This window comes from Chenopodium album, chromosome 9 (assembly GCF_948465745.1).
Source record: "Chenopodium album chromosome 9, dcCheAlbu1.1, whole genome shotgun sequence".
Classification (NCBI taxonomy): Eukaryota; Viridiplantae; Streptophyta; class Magnoliopsida; order Caryophyllales; family Amaranthaceae; genus Chenopodium; species Chenopodium album.
In genome coordinates this window covers 56,578,558-56,603,043 of record NC_137842.1, presented here as the reverse complement: position 1 = coordinate 56,603,043, position 24,486 = coordinate 56,578,558, and the positions used below count along the sequence as shown (strand labels likewise).

At 35.5% G+C, this 24,486-nt stretch overlaps 1 protein-coding gene across 1 annotated transcript; it reads left to right on the top strand.

Moving 5' to 3' along the window:
- The first annotated feature begins 1,923 nt into the window (after positions 1–1,923).
- On the top strand, positions 1,924–5,217 carry LOC145559924 (GABA transporter 1-like). The gene is made up of 7 exons (XM_081621201.1): positions 1,924–2,226; positions 2,356–2,586; positions 3,475–3,572; positions 3,715–3,901; positions 4,008–4,135; positions 4,226–4,462; positions 4,554–5,217. Exons 1-7 carry the CDS (start codon positions 2,103–2,105, stop codon positions 4,998–5,000), a joined length of 1,452 nt encoding a protein of 483 aa, XP_081477327.1. The 5' UTR covers positions 1,924–2,102; the 3' UTR covers positions 5,001–5,217.
- The last annotated feature ends 19,269 nt before the right edge of the window (positions 5,218–24,486 follow it).

Genomic DNA, 24,486 nt, shown 5'->3' with positions numbered 1-24,486 from the left:
TAAGTGTACTCGAAAACATGATGAATACTTCGTACTAGACAGCTACTTATAATATTGGACCCAACCTAATTATTTTGTACCAAGTACGTGAGAACTTTTAAAGGTCAAGTTGATTGTCAAATTGGCGTCCTAGGCAACTACTCCGAAAACGCCAACAACCCCTCCAAAAGAAAGGAGTATTCAACAAAGTTATGCTAAAAGTGGATCAAGTGGAATGATAATGTGACACTATTAAATTAAATGTTACGGACCTACAATTAGCGGCTTGCGAGTTGCAAAATGTTTTTTTATGTTCGTAAAATCAATGTGGAAATTGAAAATTATAATTGCGGAATTTTTTGAAAAATATACACCTATTATTATGAAACGTGCAAGTATATATACAACCATTAACTAAACATCATGCAAAATTGCATATGAACTTTTTAGCTTACTATAATTGTCAACCTTAATTATATAAGAACCAATAATAATCATTTTTGAATTAATTATAATATTGTGTACAAGATCACCATTGACATCTTGTATCTAAAAGGAAAAAAATTAAATAAAAAAAAAACATTGTGGCACAATTTTTTATATAAATACAAGCAATGTATTTTCTATAACTATAGCTCAAAAAAAACATATATTATAACCGCGGTTTAATATTTAGATTAACTAAATGACTTTAAGTTTTTTATCAACACACAAAGATATCAAACATTATAATATACCAATTCAATATAGACTGATTTGTTCTCTTTAACTTGCTTCACATACTTATTAGTTATGCATAGTAAATTCATATCACATCAAAAATTATAATTATCATTTACTATTTCTTAAATATTATTACTTGCGTAGTTAAAAACTTATGAAAATTACACATTTGAAAAGTACATTATGAGAAATTTAACATGATCCAATTTGATGATGTTTTTCTTTATAGATAAGTATTAAAAATGCGGTTAAAGTTTAGTCAAATTAATAAATCATACTCCCTCCATTTTTAAATATTTGCTCTATTTCTCTAACCACGGAGTTTTAGAAGAAATTGGAGAAAGTAATAAAATATGGAGGTAGTGGGGTAGGTGGAAGAATAACAAATTATAAAAAGCAAAATTAGTAGAGAGAATGGAAGGAGAGTGAATATGAAATTAATAAAGCTTTCCAAATAAGAAATAGAGCAAGTATTTAAAAACGGACGAAAAAAAAAGTGAAGTAAGTATTTAAAAATGAAGGGAGTATAAGGCATGACCAAATAATAAAAATTTAAATCAAATCAGATCTCCTTACTTCAGGTAAAGAGAACAAGTTCGAAGTCACAATGAACAAATTTCCATATTAAATACATAAAATATCACTCATGTGTGATAATGGAGTGAGTTTAAATTGAACTTTAACCAAGCAATTCGAAGGTATTGACTCATTTACAACCCTATTTTTGAAACTTTTAAATATTAAGGTTACATTGCTTAAAGTATTGGGTCATTAGGTCATTAGCTGTCTACAAAAGGCCTTCTTAAACAAGAGGATGCCCCATTTTCTCATGGTGAGAAACAAATTTTGTTTCTTACATGGCATTTTCGTAAATAAATCAACAATTTTATTCAACTTTATTCAACCGTGGACCTCATAATAATAAAAAAGTAGTTGATTCATTCACGAAAATGTCTCATGCCATGAGAAACAGGGATTTTCCCCTTAAACAATTAAATGAATTTTCCAATCCCTAGTATTATTTTTTTTAAAATATTATGCTCGTTTTTTGGTCAAGAATACACAATCTGACTTTCTTCATTGTCTTATCCAGATAACTTTCAAAGTAGGGCCTTTAATTTATCATCGATGTTTATTTCATTTAATATTACTCGTATTTATTTATATCTTAATATCTAATTGTAATTTCCCCTCGTGTTTTCTGCGTGTGTGCGAGGAAGATACTAGATAGGTTAGTTGTTGACTTAATGACTACTTGTCATTGCGTCCAAATAACTACAAACTCATATAAAAGCAAAGCCTAAAAAAGATGGTTTCCCATTACAAGTAAAGTGTGAAAGATCAAAACAAAGATAAAATCATCTGAAAAAAATTGAGAGAAAAAAAAAAGTAAAAAAAAAATGGGTAGTGAGAGTGTTCCAACAGCAAGAACATGTAAAGAAGTAGAATCTTTAGTGGTTCCTCTTCTTCCCAACAAAGAAATCGATGATGTTGATGCTACTCTCTATGATATGCAATCTCATGGTAATTACAACTCTATCATCTTTTTTGTTGTCGAGTCATAGTTATTCTCGAGTAATCAGATATGAGTCAGTTTTGACAGGTCGATATGTAATCCATATTCTGATTAACATTTTTTTCATGTTGTTACAGGAACATGGTTACACTGTGGATACCATTTAACAACATCAATAGTAGCTCCACCTCTTCTAAACTTGCCTTATGCTGTTTGTTTACTTGGATGGAACAAAGGAATGATGTATCTTATTATTGGAGCTCTTGTAACTTTTTACACTTACAATTTATTGTCTATGGTTCTGGAGCATTATGCATCTAAAGGTCTCCGATTTCTTCGATTTCAAGATATTGCTGAGCATATCCTTGGTAAGACCAACTCCTCTACACCTGAAATTTCCTGATATCTGGTGGATTCGATATTAATAATTTATCTGTTTAATATTGATGGCTGGTTGATATAGACTAGGGCGGATCTAGAAAAATATGATATAGACTAGTGGCGGATTTAGAAAAATATGATATAGACTAGTGGCGGATCTAGCAAAATATATTTTGCGTTGAAAAGTAACTGAAGTAGGCCATCCAATTTCTTCTTTTTTTTTTTTTTTTTATAACAGCATTCCTATCTTGACTTGTTCTTAGCACAAACTTTTTATAATTTTTACTCTTATATAATTAATAGCTTATGGCCCCGTGCAATGCACGGATTTACCAAAATTTATAAATATTTTTATTTCAACAACTTTTTTATAATTTTTTTTTTATAATAAGTATGAAAAAATTCGATATTCTGCTAATAATATTAAAAATTATGCATATATTTTTAAATAATATTATTTTGCTTAAATTTTCTATAAGTTGTTACAAAAATGTTTTATTGAATTTGGGACGGAAAGATTGCGTTTGAGTAGGAAAGAAAATATTATAGTGTATTAAAATTGCCTAAGATAATTTGACAAATAAAAAGAAAAAAAAAAAGTGGAGGGAAATTATTAAACCAGATTTTGCCACGTGTCATTTTTTATTCGCCTTTAGTATATAGTTATTGATTATTGATAGATATAAAATGTGTTTTGGGATGCGTAATTTCATCTTTGAACATATACTATGAATTTGACAAAAAGTTTAAGTATGTGAAGGAAGTAGAGCAACCTAGTGTAATCCTCTGTTTATTTCCTCTGTATCAACATTTTCTGAGACATTTCATATGATGAGGTTTTGTTATGGAATCTAATGTACCAAGTACTATAACAGGAAAGGCATGGGGCCGATATTTCGTGGGGCCGCTTCAGCTAGCTGTTTGCTATGGCTCTGTGGTTGGCTTGATCATACTTGGTGGACAATGCATGAAGGTCATTGCTATTCCATATACCATATTACTACGGCCTTGTTCTCTTCACTTTATTTTTAGCGTGTTTGTAAAACAATGATATACTAGTATACTACTACTTCAGAGTTCAGAGAACTAATGCTATTGGTTTTGCCTTTCTGCAGACAATTTACTCTCTGATATGGCCAAACGGCGAAATGGAAGTCTATCAGTTTGTGATGATGTATGGAGGTGCAGTACTATTGGTGGCTCAAGTACCTTCGTTCCACTCGTTACGACACATTAACCTAGTCTCCCTAGTTTTATGCCTTGCCTACAGTGCATTTGCTGCAGCTGGTGCCATTTACATAGGTACATTAATAATCATCCTATAGTTCAACTTGATACTAGGATTTGCTCTGAAATCTGAGGATTTGATCCTAGCACTAGTAGTTAATAAGTTATAATTTGTTTTCAGGGATTTCGTCGCCTGAACCAAAAGACTACTCAATAGTTGGAAGTACCGAAAACAAGATATTTGGTTCTTTCACAGCAATCACCATGATTGCTGCATCATTTGGGAATGGAATCATCCCCGAAATTCAGGTTTGTTTCTCTTCTATATTTAAAACAAAGACACGACGACTGCAATGTCTGTAAGTACATTTATCTAACCAAAGATTTTACATCTTACAGGCAACGATAGCAGCACCAGTGAAGGGGAAGATGTTCAAGGGGCTAAGTCTTTGTTATACAGTAGTGATCTTAACTTTCTTCAGTGTTGCAGCCTCAGGGTATTGGGCCTTTGGCAATGGCACTAACAGCTTTTTAATCGACAACTTCGTTGACAAAAATGGCAATGTTTTGCTGCCTAAATGGTTTATTATCACCACAATCAGCTTCATTATCCTACAAGTATCCGCTGTTTCAGGGGTAACTACATTACATCTCTCTTACAAAGTCATGATCTTATTAGCCTTAGTTCGTTATCATCTTAAACTAATTACTTTCTTGCTTCAAACAGGTGTACTTGCAACCAGCTAACATACTTCTGGAGAAAATGTTTGTTGATCCAACATGTAAACCATTTTCCCTCCGCAATGTGACATCAAGAGTAATCTCAAGATCCATCTCCGTGATGATAGCCACTACCATAGCCGGCTTGCTTCCATTTTTTGGCGATGTCAATGCACTCATCGGAGCATTTGGCTTTGTGCCCCTCGATTTCATCCTGCCTGTCGTCTTCTTCAACATGACCTTTAAACCATCCAAAAGAAGTTGCATTTTTTGGATAAATCTCATCCTTGCATTTGTTTTCTCGTTGATTATGGTAATCGGAGTCTTTGCAGCAACCAGACAGATAGTTCTGGATTCTAATGCTGTGCAATCCTTGGATCGTCTTTCTGATTCTTTGAGGCTGTCTTCAGTGGCAAATAGTACTTGGAAATCATTATCAAGTTACTTTACATAAACGTTTTTCTTCAATATGTTCATTGAAGCTAAGCATGGATCATAGTCCTAGAGTATATATAAACACGGAATATAATAGTATACTGTAAAGTGTATATTATCCCTCAAAAGTAGTAAATTCTTTCATTTATAGCCTATACAATGGCATTAAAACAGGAAAATTGATTAGGTATGTTGTACAGTGTATCCTATGTACTCTATTATATAAGATTGAAAAATCATTTTTGGAATAAGATTGAAAATTAATATAAAAATGTCCCCCTACTTTCTACTGGAAAATGTTCTATTTCTTAATGCTATCGCCTAACAGCTGATAAGTCATCCCTAACAAAGGTGAATTCCATCAAACATTCTTATAAATCACTTTCATTAATAATTCCAGCTTGTTCTTAATTTCCTAACTTCCCCTTACAACTACAATGAATATAAAAGGAGAAGTTCAAAAGTGCAAAAGTTACAATCTCCGACAATGAAACTATCAGCAACACACGACAAGGTGTAAATACCCTCTGATTCAATAGCTTTGCTAATAGTAGAAAATTCAATCCTAATTTGAATCGGAAAATTTGTAATACTACGTATATTGGTTAAAAATAGAAAACTGGGCTTGTAAAAGGTTAGAGTCTTCGCTTTGATATGGCACTCTCGTAAAATCACTGAAATGAACTGGTAACTGAGGGTGTCCTCAGAGAAAGAGCAACTCGTAGGAAGTAGTTACCCTGGTTCATCTAAATGTCCGTACCACTGTTGCCATTTAGCAGCTGATTCTTCCGGTGTCCTAAATGACCAAATGTGCTGCTTTTCTTTGGGAAATTCTCTGGTGAGAAACGAAATTTGTTTCTCATGGTGGCATTTTCGTAAATAAATCAACAACTTTTTCAGTATTGTGGGCTTCACAGTTAAAAAAGTTGAATAAAGTTGTTGTTTTATTTACGAAAATGCCACATCATCATGAGAAACTGGGGCATCCTCCTTTTCTTTCTCACGTGTTTCCAAATTTTCCTGCACTCAACAGATCGATACATTGCTCAGTTCTTACTTCTTAATCATAAACTAAGTAGAAATCATACCATGCAATCAACCAAACAAACGGCAAAAAGGGGAGAGGAGCACCTCGTGTTGAATAATTTAGAGAATGGTAGACATAATTTTTGTTGTTTAAATTAAATTACTTAGGTTAAGGTGTTGTAATTTGTTTTTAAACAAATATTAGAAGCATGAACTTGGTTTAAAGGGAAGAACAAAAGAATAATGGTGAAGGTACTACAGCTCTCAGTTTAGAGAAGCTGAAATTGCAGCCCCTCTCACTGCCCGGTCAGCAGCCCGGTTAGGGTGGTGCTCGCCCTACCGGGTGCGAGGGTGGACCTGTGATTAATCTCCGCTGCCCGATCGGGCAGCCGTCGCCCTACCAGGCGCGAGGGAAATGATGAATTTCGCGAATTCAATATTCAGGTTGTCCCGATCGGGCATGCCGTGGCCCGATCAGGCGCGAGTCAATTCAGTTTGTGGCTGACGGTTTTCTTCCATTATGCTTTTGTTATTTGTCAGTTGTTTTTGTGACTTTTGGCTGATAAAAGTGCTTCTATATATATGTCAAAGACATATGAAGAAAAAAGATTTTTAAGGAGAAAAGTGGGGCGGTTCATTATTTTCTTCTTAGGAACTTGAAGAAAATAAGTAGTTCCATTATTTTTTCTTGATTTCATTTTGCAAATTTAATTACAGCTTGTCTTGTGTGCGGCCGATCACACCGTGTGACCACTTAAAGTAACCCCTATAACATTGATTAAGTAACCCCAGTAATACAAATCAAGTAACCCCTGTAACACTGATCGAGTAACTCTATAAGAGTGATGAAGTAACCCCTTTAACACTGATTAAGTAGCCTCATTACACTAGCAAAGTAACCCTTATAGTGGCTGGCCACACGATGTGGCCAACCACATATAAGACTTTGTGGTTTAACTATCATCATCATAATTATTATAAATTTGATTACATTAGATCACAAAGATACTACACACTGTTGTGATTGTCTTCGTTGTATCTCCTAGTAATTTCGTGATACCCGGTGTGTAAATTCAGGGTCGAAATATTACTTTGGGAAACTGATTTTGTTCAGGCCTCGAAGTGTTAATTTGTCCAATTTCGTGTCATTTTTGTGACCCGGTAAACCAATTTCCCCAATAATCCAAAGTAATAATATTCTACAAAGATGACATGGTGTAAGAATTGTCTTACAATTTTCATAATTTGGACAAATTAAGGAGTGGTTTTACGAAGATGGTAAAAGTTCATAGTTGCTTTTTTGGTGTCATCTCTTGGAGTGGTGTTTATTCTCAAAGTTAATGGAGGAAAAAGACGAGTCTTTAGAGGCCACAAGGAAGAGGATCAAGCGGAAGATCGGTTTGTTCGGTACCATTAAATTGATGTAATTCGCGGTAATTCATTGTTGTTTTATCCATGGTGAATTGGTTAGTATTTCTAATTTTCTATTTTTTTTTATTGTTTTCCATGCTTGAAATGATGAATAGTTTAATTCATTGTTTGATTTTATTTTATGATTATTTAGCATGGATGATTTATTATTTTATTTTATGATGACTTTTTATAGAAAGTATTAACATGTACTTATTATGTTAATTGTTATATTGATTATGTATTTTGGTATTATATATGGCAATTGTTATTCATGGATTAATGACTATTGATGATAATTGATGTGGCAAAGTTGTGCTTTGATAAAGTATTTTATTAGTCTATGCATGATAAAATTCAATTGTAGCGCAGCTCTCATTGAATCATGCGGTAATGACTAATGGCCACGATAATTAGAATAATTTTTGAGGTAATTCAAATGTCTTGATTTAATTCAAGTGATGCTCATTTCGATAGTTTGGATAGTATGGCATATACTATTGATGTTTTAATTTATTCAAGTTTTGAATTTATTGTTTTATTTTACAAGACTGGTTTATTTTATGTTCTATACTGTTGTCTTGTGTAATTATTTTATGTAAATTCATTTGTATAAGTGTATGTATAAGAAACAAATTTGATGGCAATGAGGAGTTTGTCAAATTTGTATATATGTTGTATTAATTCTTATGCATGAAACTGATTTTGGTTTATGATGAATGAGCTAGATGAATTTATCTTTCGTGATGTCCATGTTTTGGAGGAAGAATTTTATTCTTAATCATCATGATGAAAGGATAAATGTTTTGACAAAATATTGGTTTATTTTGTTGGTTTGAATATGTCATGTTATGTTGGGATTAAGCCAACTAAGTTATTACATATTTGTTTATTTATTTTATTTCATTGGTGTTATCATGACATTAATGTTTGTTTTAACTTTTAATTTTCTCATTTAATTCCAATGTGAAAAGAATAATTTATTGCTTGATTAAGTCCATATGTGTTTTTCATAGCACACTTTCCTTAGGCAATATGAAGTGTTTAGCAATTGTCATTGATGTTTTTTCAAGATGTTGCTATGTTTATTTGAGTGTATTCTAAGGATGAAGCCTAGACATATTTAAAATCTACTAAGTGTATAGTAGAATTGCAAACTAACGGAAAGTTTAAAAGTTTAAGAAACAATGTAGGAGGTGAATGTTATTAGCCAAGTTATTTCCAGTCTATAGGTTTAGTACATGAAACTACCGCGGTACATACACCACAACAAAATGGTGTAGCGGAAAGGTAGAATAGGACAGTAGAAGAAATGATTAATTCTATGTTGTCATATTCAGTTTTAAGTGATGGGTTTTGGGGTGAAGCCGTTTTAACGGCATGTTACGTGTTAAATCGTGCTCCCATGAAAGGGAAGGATGTTACCCCATATGAGTTATGGTACAAAAGGAAACCAAACTTGAGTCATATCAAAGTTTGGGGTTGTAGGGCAATTGTAAAAATGTCAGAACCTAAATGTAAAAGTTAGTTGAAAGAGGAGTTGAATGCAATTTTATAGGATATGCGGTACATAGAAAATCCTATAGTTCTATGTAATAGAGCAAATGACTTTGGTCGGTTCACACCACCATTGAGTCAGGGGATGCATGGTTTGATGAAATTAAAATAGATTTTCTTCAATTCCTAGATTTAAGGATGTAACTCTGAATACCAAAGCTGAAAGTTTTTATCAAGGTTTCATTGATCAAGAGGTGGATGACCAAACTCATTTAGAGAAGGCATCTACATCATCATCACAACTAAGGATAAGCAAGAGGGCAAGGAAAGGGAAAAACCTTTGGCTCGGATTTTCATGTGTACTTGGTTGAAGGATCAAGGGATGAAGTTTCATTACAACATCCATACATTTTAATGTGGAAAATGATTCTTTAACATATAAAGAGGCTATGAAGTCTCGGGATGTTCCATTTTGGAATGTAGGAAGTAATAAATGATAAGATGAAATCTATCATGGGAAACAACACTTGAGTATTAGTTAATTTACCCCCTAGTTTAAACCAATAGGGTGCAAATGGATCTTCAAAGGAAATTGAAGATTGATAGAAATGTTAAAAGGTTCAAGGCCCAGTTAGTGGCATAAGGAATATGCACCTGTAACTAGAATCTCAACAATTAGATGGTTAATTGCATTTGCAGCAATTAAAATTCTAGTGATCCATCAAATGGATGTCAAGACTGTGTTCTTGAATGGAGATTTGTAAGAAGAGGTTTATGTGCGACAATCGGTAGAATTTGTTGTGGAAGGTCAATAGGCAAAAGTTTGCAAGTTATTTAAATCACTGTATAGGCACCTAAGCAATGACATCAAAGTTTGATGGGGTAGTGTTGTCAAATGGTTTTATGTTTAACAATTTTAGACAAATGTGTGTATAGAAAATTTGATGACAACGGTTAAAGTGTCAAAATTTGTCTATATGTAGATGACATGTAGATCTTTGGATAGAACAGATTTGTCACAAGTTGAAATGACAAAGTTTTTCCTTAGTTCATTGTTTTCCATGAAAGACATGGAAAAGAGGATGTCATCTTGGGCATAAGAATATAAGAAGGAAAAAAGGAAAGTTGATCTTGTCACAATCTCATTATATTGAGAAAGTGCTCAAGAAATACAATGTTAATAAAAGTTCGACCTTTCTTTATTCAACACCTATGGATCCTAGCATAAAGTTATTACCTGGTAATGTTAATGCAGTTTTCACAACTGGAATTTGCTAGAGTTGTAGGATATTTTGTTGTATGCCATGACAAGTACTAGGCCAGATATCGCTTATGCGATTGGTCAAATGAGTAGGTTCACTAGTAATTCAAAAATGCTACATTGGCAAACAGTTCATTGTTTGTTGAAGTACTTGAATAAAACCATGGATTATGATATAGTGAGTATCCTTCGGTTGTTGAAGGATATTCGGATGCAAGTTGGATCTCAAATAGAGATTATTCATTCACAAGTGGATGGGTGTTCCCATATGGGGGAGGTGCCATTTCATGAGCATCTATGAAGAAAATTAACTTGCATTGTGGTAAATATAAGACATTGGAGTTCGTTGCATTACATTCCGCTGGTAAAGAAGCAGAATGGTTAAGGGTTTTAATGCATGATGAGATTCGTTTGTTGAAAAAGCCAATATCACTAAAAGTGATGAATTGTGATAGCAATGTAATTTTTGGCTGAGGCATATAGCCAAGTCTATAATGGCGAGTTAAGAAAAATTGGTGTAAGGTATTATTACATCCAAGGACTTAACAAGGATAGTGTAAAAGCTATTGTTTATTTTCGTACGAAGCTAAATCTTGCAAATTGCTTAATAGGCATGGGTTAGAGATGTTAATAAAAGATGGCAATCATTTTAGATTGGAGCTCTATTGTAATCACAATTAGGAGAATCTCAACTTAACGCCCAATATGACGTTGGGTCTTAAGTTTAATAAGATTAATTCTCTTAGTTAATGATTGGGAACTTGTTTAATCATCCAAGGTTAAGTTCCGGTTTTACTGTGATGAAAAGAGGTTGTTTAACTTAATAGAATTCCTGATATACTACTCGATCACAGGAGCATGTTGGGAAGTCTACCTATATAAGTACGAAGTTTAGCCGCTTCAAGAAGCTATTGGGGAATAGCTTTGAAGTACTTACGAAAAGATAGGGACACATGGCTTTACGTGTCAAGTATTAACGTAATCAAGTAATGTATCTTGTGTGTGTAATATCTTCATGAATCCAATATGTATTGCTTTTGGTTCAATCGTTTTACGACACCGAATGGATACGGGTTCTTGGAATGTGTATTGCACTAAAGGGAAGTTCAAGTCTTTGTACACTTTCAATTATGCACGAGATTGTCTTTATGATGATGATATTTTTGCAATAAGTCTAGATTTATTCTCTAAATGGGGGAGGATTGTTGAATAATTTAGAGAATGGTAGACATTATTCTTGTTGTTTAAATTAAATTACTTAGGTTAAGGTGTTGTAATTTGTTTTTAAACAAATATTAGAAGCATGAACTTGGTTTAAAGGGAAGAACAAAAGAATAATGGTGAAGGTACTACAACTCTGAGTTTAAAGAAGCTGAAATTGCAGCCCCTCTCACTGCCCGGTTAACAGCCCGGTTAAGGGGCTCGCCCTACCGGGCACGAGGGTGGACCTGTGATTAATCTCTGCTGCCCGATCGGGCAGCCGTCGCCCTACCGGGCGCGAGGGAGATGATGAATTTCCCGAATTCAATATTCAGGTTGTCCCGATCGGGCATGCCACGGCCGATTGGGCGCGAGTCAATTCAGTTTGTGGCTGACGGTTTTCTTCCATTATGCTTTTGTTATTTGTCAGTTGTTTTCGTGACTTTTGGCTGATAAAAGTGCTTCTATATATATATATGTCAAAGACATATGAAGAAAAAGGATTTTTAAGGAGAAAAGTGGGGCGGTTCATTATTTTCTTCTTAGGAACTTGAAGAAAATAATTAGTTCCATTATTTTTTCTTGATTTCATTTTGCAAATTTAAGTATCATCATCATTATTATTATAAGTTTGATTACATTAGATCACAAACATACTACACACTGTTGTGATTGTCTTCGTTGTATCTCCTAGTAATTTCGTGATACCCGGTGTGTAAATTCAGGGTCAAAATATTACTTTGGGAAACTGATTTCGTTCAGGCTTCGAAGTGTTAATTTGTCCAATTTCGTGTCATTTTTGTGACCCGGTAAACCAATTTCCCCAACACCTTGTACAAGCAGGAGATCAATAACTTAATGAATCTCTTTTTACACAGTAAACAACAACATTTCGTCCAAGGAAAAAAGAATAGCAGTAGCTAGGGCCTTGTTCATCTTGGCGTACAAATAACGAATACCACGGTCATCTCACTACTAGAAATAAGTTCAAATAACAGCCAATAAGTTCATCAAAAAAAACAAATTCGGGTGTTAAGACCATAAGTCAATAATCTAGATCTTTGCTCCTACAGCTCTCAAACCAAATAAGAAGGGAAGCATGCAAAACCATAGTCCACAAGGCAATTGTATGATCTCAAAAGGAAATTTTGTCAATAACTACCAATTAAAGCACGTGTTTTGAAAACAACTACCTATTAATTTTTTTTTTAAAAGAACTACCACAAAGATATAAAAAGTTTAGCTAGCACTACCACTTTAACAATTTTGGCTAAAATCTCCGGTATTTGGGTCTCACTTTTTATCACTTTTTACCTTTATGAAGGGTAATTTAGTCAATTTAGATGATGATTTTATGAGGTAAAGGTAAAAAGTAGAACCTACATGCCGAATATTCTAGTTGGAATTATTAAAGTGGTAGTGCTACTTAAACTTTTTACAACTTTGTGGTAGTTCTTTTAAAAAAAAAATTAATAGGCAGTTGTTTTTAAAACACGCACTTTAATTGGTAGTTTTTGACAAAATTTCCATCTCAAAACATGAAATTTGAGACCCATTTAGATCCCGATATTCTAACCTCTAAAATAATCCATTTATCATCTCAAAACATGAAATTGTATGCAGTGATGGGCCGATGTTCCAACGGATGTTCTGCACCTATTTTCCCTCAAACCTTATACTCAACAAGTCAAGAGAAGGGCACAGACTCAACACTCAATACCTCTACGGAGTAATAATTTCCATGAAGAGCACCTGATATTAGCTTTCACTTTTTTAGTGTTGAATAGCACCTTTCACTCTTCCAACATCAAATTATTGTTGTTTATATTTTAACTCTCCTACTCTTCCTTGTTTATATTTTAACTCTCCTACTTATGCTCATTATACCAATCTCATCAATTGACAAATTAAAACTCAATAATTGAGGGACTAGACTTTATTTAGATCAGGTTGCCTAAATTTTGACGCATATAGATTAAGGGCTTGTTTTCATTGACAGAAATGAGCTGAGCTGAACTGAACTGAACTTAACTTATTAGAGCTGAACTAAAACTTATTAGATCAGCTGAACTAAACTGAACTGAAATGAATATTTTATAAGAGAAGGAAATTAGGAACTGAGCTGAACTGAACTAAACTTATTAGAGTTGAGCTGAACTGAAAATAATCGTATGAGAACAGGCCCTTATCCGGATGAAGAACAAAATACAAATATGATGTGCAATAAAGTAGTAAAAAGTTTTCCTAAAAATGAAATTATTCAAAGACTAGGAAGTTAAAATCAGTCCTGTTTAGGAGCTTGATCCATATTAGTAATGGTTCTTATTCTAATATGCTCTTTAAAACCTTTTGCAAATCTTCTGCGTAATACATCACTAGCTGGCAACTCTCCGATATGATACCTTAACCCCATAAGGTCAATCATAATTAATCGTTCTTGTAATTGTTTCAAACCCACTCGTTCTTCTACTTGTTTCTTTTCATTTGAATTCGACGGTTCCATCTTCAAAGGACAAACGGATACCTTTTTTTTTTTTTTTTTGTGCGCATGAAAGGCTATGTAATACCCCTCATGATTGCTTTAAATGAGTTTAATATACTACTCATACCAACAAGTTGCACCTTCCTTTTAGGGAGCTCATTTGCTAAGATAGTCCATAGTTAAGCGTGCTTGGCTGGGAGTAGTCTTGGGATGGGTGACCTCCTGGGAAGTTTTCTCGGGGTGCGCATGAGTGAGGACAAAATGCGCCGGAAGGACTTGTGTTGGTTTGTGAGGACAGTTATTGGCCTTGATGCGCATTTCGTGGCAATAGGCCCCTCCCTAATTTGTTTGGGGTCGGGTTGTTACAGGCTAAGCCTCGGGAAATAAAAATAAAACAAAGAAACTAAGGGGGTACAAACCGTGGCAAGGCCACACCTACTACATCATTATGCATAATACGCCCTAAAGCTAAGGGGGGGGGACTTGAATCAACTGAAATTTGTTGTTCTGGGTTACTCCTTGGTTGGCTAGCCAATCCGCTTCTTGGTATGCTTCTCTATAGATGTGCTTCACGGTAACTTCCCAATCTTGCTTCTTGATTAGATTCTTACAATGGAGGACATCATGTGTGCTTTCCCCACCATATTCATCTTCGTTATTTAGGATTTGCACCACAGATTTGTTATCTAATTGAACTTGCAATTTTTTGATCCCCATCTTCCGAGCCAGTTCAAGACCATACTCTGCAGCTAAGACCTCAGCTTTGAAAGCACTACATAGTTCCCCAACTTCAGCGAATAAGCATAAGCAAGCTTCCCTGTTGAGTCTCTTATAATACCCCCCCCCCACCATCAGGCCCAGGAGCTCCTTTTGCTGCTCCATCCGAGTTTAATGCCATCCAACCAAAGGGAGGAGCAATCCATTTAATAAAGGCCTCCCTACGAGGTGTCACTTGGGAGTTGTCAGGAGTACTGTCACCCAATACTCTCCAAACTTCTTCAAATCTTTCCAGTTAAATTGCTTCACATCAATCGGAATTTCATGTGATTTACCAAAAGCTACAACACATCTCCATCTCCATATCCACCATATTACAATAGCAAAATAAGTGGGCAAAATTTCAGGAGATAAATTGTTATGGTATTGTACCTTGATGTTGCGGATAAGCTAGTGCGGAAGTCATGTGCATCGGCTGGCCCTCCCACCTGGCGCCAGATCTCCCTTGCTGCCTTGCAATCACGCAGCAAGTGAAGGGTGCTTTCTTCGACGTTTTCACATAGCTTACAGCACGGATCATCAGTCAAAACACGCTTGAACCTATTTGCATTTGTCATTACCCTATCATGTAGCACTATCCATAAGAATACCCTTATGCGTTGTTGCACTCTGAGACGCCAAACAAGTTCCCACGAGCCATCATCATGTTCATCTTCATCATTACGTATAATTTGCAGCGCTGATTTAATTGTGAACTTCCCTTTAGCCCCTTTTTTCCAGAATGTCCCCCCTTTCCGGATTTTTAATAAAGCTATGGGATTCAATTTCACGCAGCGTATCTTGGGGTAGAACATCAGCGAAAGCAGCCCACTTCCAACCCAAGAATTCATCCCACATCTCAGCAACTGTAGCTCCTTCAATGTCTAAAGGAATATTTCCAACAACTAGCTCCCTTAGAGGCTTCGAACAGACCCACCTATGATCCCAAAAGAGCGTCTTTGTGCCATCACTCACTGCCACTTGAGCACCCTTTGAGATTATATTAGCGTTCTCTGTAATTCCCTTCCAAATATTTGACATGTTTGCTTTAGGCTCAAACATGTCTACATCACACCTCCCCTTACAATACTTGCTCCTAAGCACACAAGCCCACAAAGCATGAGGTTCGGTGAGCAACCTCCAACCAAGCTTAGCTAAAAAGGCCGAATTAGTTTGTCTCGATGATCGGATCCCCAAGCCACCAAGTTCTCTCGGCTGCTGCAATTTTTCAAAGGAAATAAGATGGATTTTTCTCATTTCTTCATCTCCCCCCCAAATAAATCTTCTTGTCCTTTTGTCAATATCATCACATATGGTCCTTGGTATTCTAGCCGTTTGCATAGCATAGGAAGCCATTGTGGAAATAGTCGATTTTGCTAAGATGATCCTGCCTGCAAGAGAGATATATTTCGACTTCCACCCCGATAATCTCCTATCAATTTTCTCACATAAATAGCGAAAGGTATCCTTGGTCACTCTACCCGATAGAGTTGGCATCCCCAAGTACGTGCCAAGGTCGTCAGTTTGCTCAATCCCCAAGTAATTTGTAATACTTTGCCGTTGAGTATCATCAGTGTTCCCTGAAAAATATACCCTTGACTTTGGATAACTCACTCTTTGCCCTGAAGCAGCGCAAAACCTATCTAGACATTGCTTTATCCATCCTGCTTGTTCAACCGTAGCCTCGACAAATAATATAATGTCATCCGCGAAGGCTAGGTTTGAAAGTTGAGGCCCATTCCTGCTTGCTCTTATCGGTTTCCATCTATTTAAAATAATAGATTCTTAAATTATTTGATTTAGCCTCTCCATAAAAAGTACAAAAATATAAGGTGAAAGCGAATCCCCTTGTCTAACACCACGTTTAGGAAAAAAAGCTTGGGTAGGTTCTCCATTCCACAATACCTTCATAGAAGAAGTAGTAATACACTCCATGATAACATCTACTAGGAGGATATGAAATCTAATTTCCATAAGGGTATCCCAGATAAAATCCCATCGTAATCGATCATATGCTTTTTCAAAATCGATTTTGATGGCCATAAAACCCGTAGCACCTTGTTTTGACTTCATAGTGTGAATTTCCTCTTGAACAATATCTATGTTATCGGTAATTTGACGCCCCGGTACAAAGCTTGTTTGTTTACTCGAAGTGAGGTGAGGCATCATAGGTTTAATTCGGTTTACAATAGCTTTTGTAATTATTTTATAAGCCACATTACACAAACTAATAGGGAAAAATTGAGAAGCTACCTCCGGATTGTCCACTTTTGGAATCAAGACAAGGAAGGTGTCATTCAAATCTTGCGGCATCCCCTTCCCATTTAGCACATCAAGAACCAATTTGTAGACATTTTTTGCCACTAAATCCCAATTTTTCTAAAAAAATAAAACTTGAAAACCATCCAGACCCGAAGCCTTTAGAGCACCCATCTCCTTCACTACTCTGTCAATTTCACATTGGAGAAACGACCTAGTCAAGCTATTCCAGTCTCGGGTTATAAATTCAGGGAAAATATCCCAAGGGAGGTCATCATGTGACTTAGCTTCATCATTGTCGAACAATAATTGGAAGTAGCTAACTATATTATTTTGCACATCCTACTTGTCAGTTAGCCAATTTCCATCAGTTTTATCTTTGATTGCCGAGATTTTGTTCCTCCAACGACGGGCAATTATGCTTAAATGAAAGAAGGTGGTGTTACGGTCACCATCCCTAATCCATTCCACCCTAGATTTTTGGTAACAAAGAAGTTCCTCTTGAGCAAGAACTTCATCCAACTCCACCCTTAATTTTGACTCGAGTTTAATTAAGTCCCTCGCTTTTTGTAAAGCAAGAGCTCGCTGCACACCCGCAATTCGAGCCATAAGATTACGCTTCTTCTTAAAAATATTATGGAATGTTGTTTGATTCCAATTTTTTAATTCCTCAACCAGTTGAGATAAATGCGACACAAGGGGGGCTTCCTTGTTCCATTTTCTTTCGATAAAGTCTCGAAAGTTTTCATGATTCATCCACGCCGCTTGAAATCGGAATGGCCTATTAATTTCAGCAAGGGGAGCAAAGCCATTTGGGGCAATAATAATCGGACAATGATCTGAGGTGCTTAACTGAAGCATTGGGAAACCGGAGACTCCTGTCACCATTACAAAGTTCTCGGTCAAGCCGTGCACTTCTCCATGTTTCAACCGAGTTGCCCCTAGCCCAAGTATGAGATGCGCCACTGAACTCGATCTCGAGCAAGCCTACATCCTCGACCCACTCATTAAAGCGAGCCGCTCTTTGAGTTGTTTCAGCACAGCTAGAACTTCTTTCCCATCTAAACCTTGTATAACTAAAATCCCCTGCTAACATCCAAGGGACATTATTTGAAGCAGCAAAGTCCTTCAATTCCCTTTAAAGCTCTTGTCTTTTTAAGGGATCTGCCATAAACTGCTGTAAAATACCATGGGATGCCATCAACTCTCTTGATTTCCATAGTAATAAATTGATTATGTTTACGGATAGGTTCAACCGTGACAAGGTCCCTTCTTCAATAAACCCAAATACCACCACTAAAGCCCTGAGAATCGACTCTAGTATGACCATTATAGCCAATAATGTTTGCTATTTTTTTGGCTTGAGCCCCTCCCATATGAGTCTCAACCAATGCAACCACATTCGGTTTATTCACACGAATAATTTCTTTAAGAGATGAAAAAATCCCCACTTCCCGCACCTTGTACGTTCCAAATCATACAAGATATAGGCAGTGAGTTTGAGGCCAGATTTGCGAGATAATTGAATAATTTGTGTTACTCAAGTAAGCTTCCTCAATCAACCAAATAATTCGGTTAATTTCAACTGGAATTTGGAGATAAACCACCAATTCTGGCGGCTCCGGCATTGGCTCTATCCACGTTTCCATTCGTACCTCCATCACATGTGTCAGGGGGTCGGCTATGATCAGATAAGGCATGTCCATTGTTTGTCCCACAAAGAGGGTTTTCTCTGGGGGGATTGATAAAGAAATCACTTCCCTGCTGTATACTTCCATGAGTATTCAAATGTCCACTTTCCTCTTCCTCCTCTGTTTCGACAACTACTGTATCTTCTTGAGATTGCTTTTGTCTTGTGGCTTTTGTATTATTAGCTGCTGCAAAAGTCAATTTTTCTTTACCAGGGTAAGAATTGTTATTTTGTGGTGCGTCTATAGCTGTTGGGGTTACGTTCTCAATAGGCTTTAGAGGAGTGGGTTTTTGGTGCTGATTTTTTTGTGGAATATTTTTATTTGAGGAACTGCCTTTTTTAATTTTTGGAAAATTATTATTTCTTCCCTCATTAGCTCCCAACTGGAAGTTAGTATTCTTTTGGGGAATTTTGAGAATTCTCTCCAAGATTGACTGCTGTTCCAAAAATATTATCTTTACTTAAATTGTTTGAAGATAAAACTTCCATATCTTTTGTATGCAAATCTTCTAAAGCCAAATCTTTTTGTTGCTCACCTTGCGCTTCATTCTCTTCATTTAACGCTGAAAATCTTGACCTAGAAGATTTTGGGAAATTTTGTTTTGAATTTTGAATTGGCACCCCTCCCCTGTTCTGATTTTTTGGTGTCGTAGCACCACCATCTTTGGCGTTTTCCGGAGGTAATTTTTCAGTGCGTGGAGTCCTCTTCCTTACTGTTTTTTTAACCAGCATCCATGACCCAAAGTCATTAGTCACCTCTGGTCTAGGATTGCGCTCCTTTCCCCTATCAAATCATGTTCATGATGATCATGATGGTTTGCTACAACCTCATTGACTTGATCCACCACCATATTGACATTTGAATGAGCAGAAGCAGACTAATCTTTTACAAGTCCTAGCATGCCACGTTGTAACATATAAGTTTTATTCCCTCATATTGAATCCTCCAGATTTTTCCTTTGAGCCAAAACTTCGAAAGCAAAGGCTTAGACAAATCGATCTCAACACTAAGCCTTGTAAATTGCCCTCGTTCAGCATATGCTGTGGATTTGTCCACCCTTATCACCTTTCCAATTTTTGCACCTATCTTCTTAAGAAACTCCTTATCAAAGTACTCTACAGCCAAATTGGGGATACAAACCCAGGCTATTAGAACTTTAATCGGCGCTTCTTCCGGGATGAAATTTGGAGTCCATTTTCGAATGGTTAAATACTTATCATCAATCAACCAAGGACCTTGAGTAAGAACAAAATTTTAATCATCCTGATTATTGAATCGAACAATAAAGTACTTGCATCCTATGTTAGTTAGAGACATTTCCCCTTTCAATTGCCATTTTTTCTTAGCCTTTTCATTAATCCCATGTAAGCTAGACTCCCATCAAACATTCGAATGATAAGGGTGTTTCTCCATGGGCAGCGCATTGCTCTCTTCTCCTCTTTTGTAAGAAAAATAACAAGGCACATGTCATTGTCTACAAAATCCTCCGGTGGAAGATCATCATCAGAAACATCATCCTCCTCCTCATAGAATTGGATGCTATTCTGCACCATTGTTTCCATTTGAGTATCCCTTATCATGTCCTTAAAGGACCTAGGAGGATTGGTTCCCCCAGCACCAGGCAGGGAAAATTTCCATTGAAATGAGATCCTCCATTAACACCACCTTGTGGTAGCTTCGAATTTGGATCAATTTCCATCTCAGACTCCTCTCAATTATCATTTCTATCGAGAATTTCATGAGTAATTTTACGTTTTGGCTTTTTATTGGATTTAGCAACCTGGTCTATGACATCTGGTGGTTGTGGCGGTGGGTGAAAGTTAAGACTCTCAGTTTCCCTCACAAGTATTGGCTTTGCAGAGAGCATTTTTACAAACGGATACCTTATAATTCATATCACAAAACAAAACATATGGTCTGTTTGGTATCAAGGATTTTCATTTGAAATTCTGATTTGGGCCAAATGAGTTGTTTGGGTAATACAAAAATTTGAAATTCTAATTTGGGCCAAATCCAAGCCATGAAATAATTATATCCAAATCAATGAATTACAAATTCTATCTCATAAGATGTCATTTCAAATTCTCACATGTAAAAAAAATTGCCCCAATTTCTCTCTCCTAGGTCTTTTTAGGTTTCCCTAATTTTTTTTCTCTCTCCTCCATTGAAGCAACTTCTTAGCTCTCTCTCCTCCATCGATGTACTCTGTATTACTGAAGATTCTATCCTCCATTAAAGTAGCTTGTTTGCGTTCTCCTCGATCGAAAAGTTACTAAGTTTTTTTAAAAAAACAATTTTCTGACCACCACTAGTAGAAAAAACGCTATTTGTAACGCCTTATTTGTAACCAACAAATGTTTTTAAGTTACAAATACTATATTTGTAACCAGCATTAGTTATGTCTGTTACAAATAGGATAGTATTTGTAACGGACAACATAGTGTTGGTTACAAATACATCATATTTGTAACAGACAACATAATGTTGGTTACAAATACATCCTATTTGTAACGGACAAAGTATAGTTAGTTACAAATAGGAAGGATATTTTAAAATGTTTTCATAACCGTCCAAGGCCCATTATATTACTCCCCTAACCCTAACTACAACTACAGTCGCCCCTCCCCCTTCTTTCTTTCTCATTTGTATTCTCTCTCCTACCCCCTTTCACTCTTCTTTGTTCCGTCCCCTCGAATCTCTTTGTGGACTTTGTCCGATCCTCTCTTCTTCTCATCTCTCGTTCACTCTCCTCAGACCATAATTCTCTCTTCTCTCATTCTCTCCCCCCTCTCGTCAATGGCGGCGTTTGAAGGAAATCATCGTCGTAGCCGCATCCACAACAACTACTGCTCACAAATTCTCTTTGTTTCTTCTCCCTCCTCATTCGCTGATGGTCACGGTGATGATGGTGGTCGCGAGCGATAACGACGGTGCATACTACCTCTGGACCAAATCGAATTAAAGTATATTTAAGATTCGATTTTTATTAAGGTTATAGTATAGATCTAGTTATTTTTGTTTTTAATTTTAATTCAACTCTTCGATTATAATTAATTTGATTATATAATTGTAATTTTAATACATTTTTGGAGATAATTGTAATTTTTTTTTGTTTTTGGACGTTTTCATATTTGTAATTTTAATTTATAGTTTTTTTGATGTTATTTTTTTGATGTTATTTTTGTTATAACTTAGCTTAGATTTGATTTTTTTTTTTAATTTTATATTTTGACTGAAGCTTAGATCTGATTTTACTTGTGTTATTTTTAAGATTGTTGTTTGTGTTAATTTTATTAATTTCTGGACAATTTTCTATGGGCAGTGAGGTGGTTATTCGTGCAGTGGCTGTATAGGTTGTGGTGTAGATGTGGGTCACGGGGTTGGGGATTGACGGGTATTGGGGGTGGGTTTTTTTGGTCATGGGGTAGGGGTCTAACGGGTCTTGGTGGTAGTGAGCATGGTTTGCGATGTGGGAGAGTGGGTTGTGAGGGTGGGTTTAGGTGATGGGCAAACCGCAAGGTATTGTGCATCTTGCGTTCAGATCCGAACCTAGCATTTTTTGCTAGGTTTTTTTTAATATAGAAAATGAGCATTTGTAACTAACAATTAATATGTCAGTTACGAATATGCACCTATTTGTAACTGACATATCAATTGTTGGTTACAAATATGTACCTATTTGTAACGAACATATCAAATGTTCGTTACAAATACATAAATATTTGTAACTAACAATTGAAATGTTAGTTACGAATAGGTACCTATTTGTAACGGACAATGTCCGTTACAAATGACATGACTATTTGTAACCCCAATACTTGTAACGGCCAATGTTGGTTACAAAAAGCCCGTTTTTGTTAGTTACGAATAGCGTTTTTTCTACTAGTGCACCGACCACCATTGATATGTTAATTTGAATGATAATTTGGGTTAATTTATGTCATAATCTAAATAATGACTGTAGATTTTGGTTGATTGATGCCGATTTCTCATCTAATTGGGTCAACAATTTGGGGATTTGGATGAACATGAGGAGGAATGAGATTTGGATGAACAAGTTGGGGGATTTGAATGTCAAGGAGATTAGAGAAGGAAGAGAGAATTTTGATAAAATTCTAAGTTTTTTCCAAGCAGAGAATTTGGAATTGAATGTCATTAATTCAAATTCCACATTTGAAATTCTAGATTTCAAATGAAATGCTTGAATCCAAACACAACCTAACTACATTTAGCAAACTTTACATTAAGACCCAACAATTTCGTAAAAGATATACTCCCTCCGTTTCATAATGTTAGTCCCATATGGAATCAATCACATAAAATAAGAAAACAAATATATTTGGAATCTAACATTAAAGTACAACAAATGTCATAATTAGTTTACCTTATTTAACTTTTTTTATTTTTCATTGGGAAAACACAAGTCATAATTGCATAATTTAAGGTAAAAATTTCCCTACTTAGAGTCATGTCATCAATCCACGCCAAAAAAATCAAGTCATAAATGAAATATATTCAATATGGATAAAACTTTTTTAAACGCCCAAAATACTATATGGGACTATCATTATGACACGGAGAGAGTACAATTATCCCAGGAAATTATAGACTAAATCAGGAAATTACATGAACAAATAAATATAATTGGAGAAATAATCAAATATCCTAAAACCCTAAATCAAGAACATAATTCGATTAAATTTGACTCAATCATCAAATATAATTAATCTCGCTTTAGATTTGATTGCAGTGCGGAATAATTAATTATAACAAATAGTTCCATAATCAATCCGAACCCGAATCAAATTGACGGTTAACACTCGAATATGAAATTGAACAAACAAACAAACCTACAAAAACCGACACTTAATTGAACAAACAACCAAAAAAATCGATACTTGATTGAACAAACAAACCAAAAAATCGATACTCAATTGAACAAACAAACCCACAAAACTTGACACAAAAATGAACAAATAACCGACAAAACTTGACACAAAATTGAACAAATAACCCACAAAATCGACTCAAAATCGAACATACAAACCCACAAAAATCGACACACCAATAATCAAACAAACCCACAACAAACAAAAAGTAATTGAACGTATTACCCAAAAAAATCGACAGCAATTCGATCAAAACCCCCCCAAAAACGGAGTCGATTAATTACACAAAAAAAAAATACTTGAACAAATAGAGCACTCACATAACAAGCACCTGTACACGAATTATGCTAGATCAAGGGATGAAATTTAGAAAACTAATTCAAAGACAAGAGAGATGGTGGATTTGTTAACAAATTCAAGCAGGAGAGATGAGTGAGAATATTCCCGGATTTAGGGTTTTCACAAAGAAGAAGGGAGAAAAACTGGTTGTAAGTTCGTGAATCTTTTTGATAAAACATCTTACCTAAAATTCTCAGAAGTCGCTAATGCTCACAAGTCACAAGACGCTTCAACAGAGAATTCAGATTGATAACACAAAGAAAAGTAACGTTCTTCAATAAAATGCTCAATATATATGCGTTACTCATACATTTATACTCGTGAAGTCGTGATGTTTTTTTTTTTCTTTCTTTCTTTCTTTCTTTCCTTCTTTCTTTCTTTCTTTCCTTTTTTGATCGATACAATTTTTTCATTTTTTTTAAAGAAAAATACAAAAGTTAAATAAGTCTTCTCTTAATACCATACCCTAACTTATATTTGCTGCTAATAGGGGTGTCAATCGGGTTTTCGGTTCAGTTTTGGATACAAAAGTTCAATGCATGTAATTAGGGATGTCAATGGGGCGGGGCGGGGCGGATGTTGGTCTTCCCATCCCCATCCCCACCTAATATTTTCATGTCGATCCCCATCCCCATCCCCAACCCCGCGGCAGGTCCAATTTTCATCCCCATCCCCGCCCCACCGGGTACAACTCC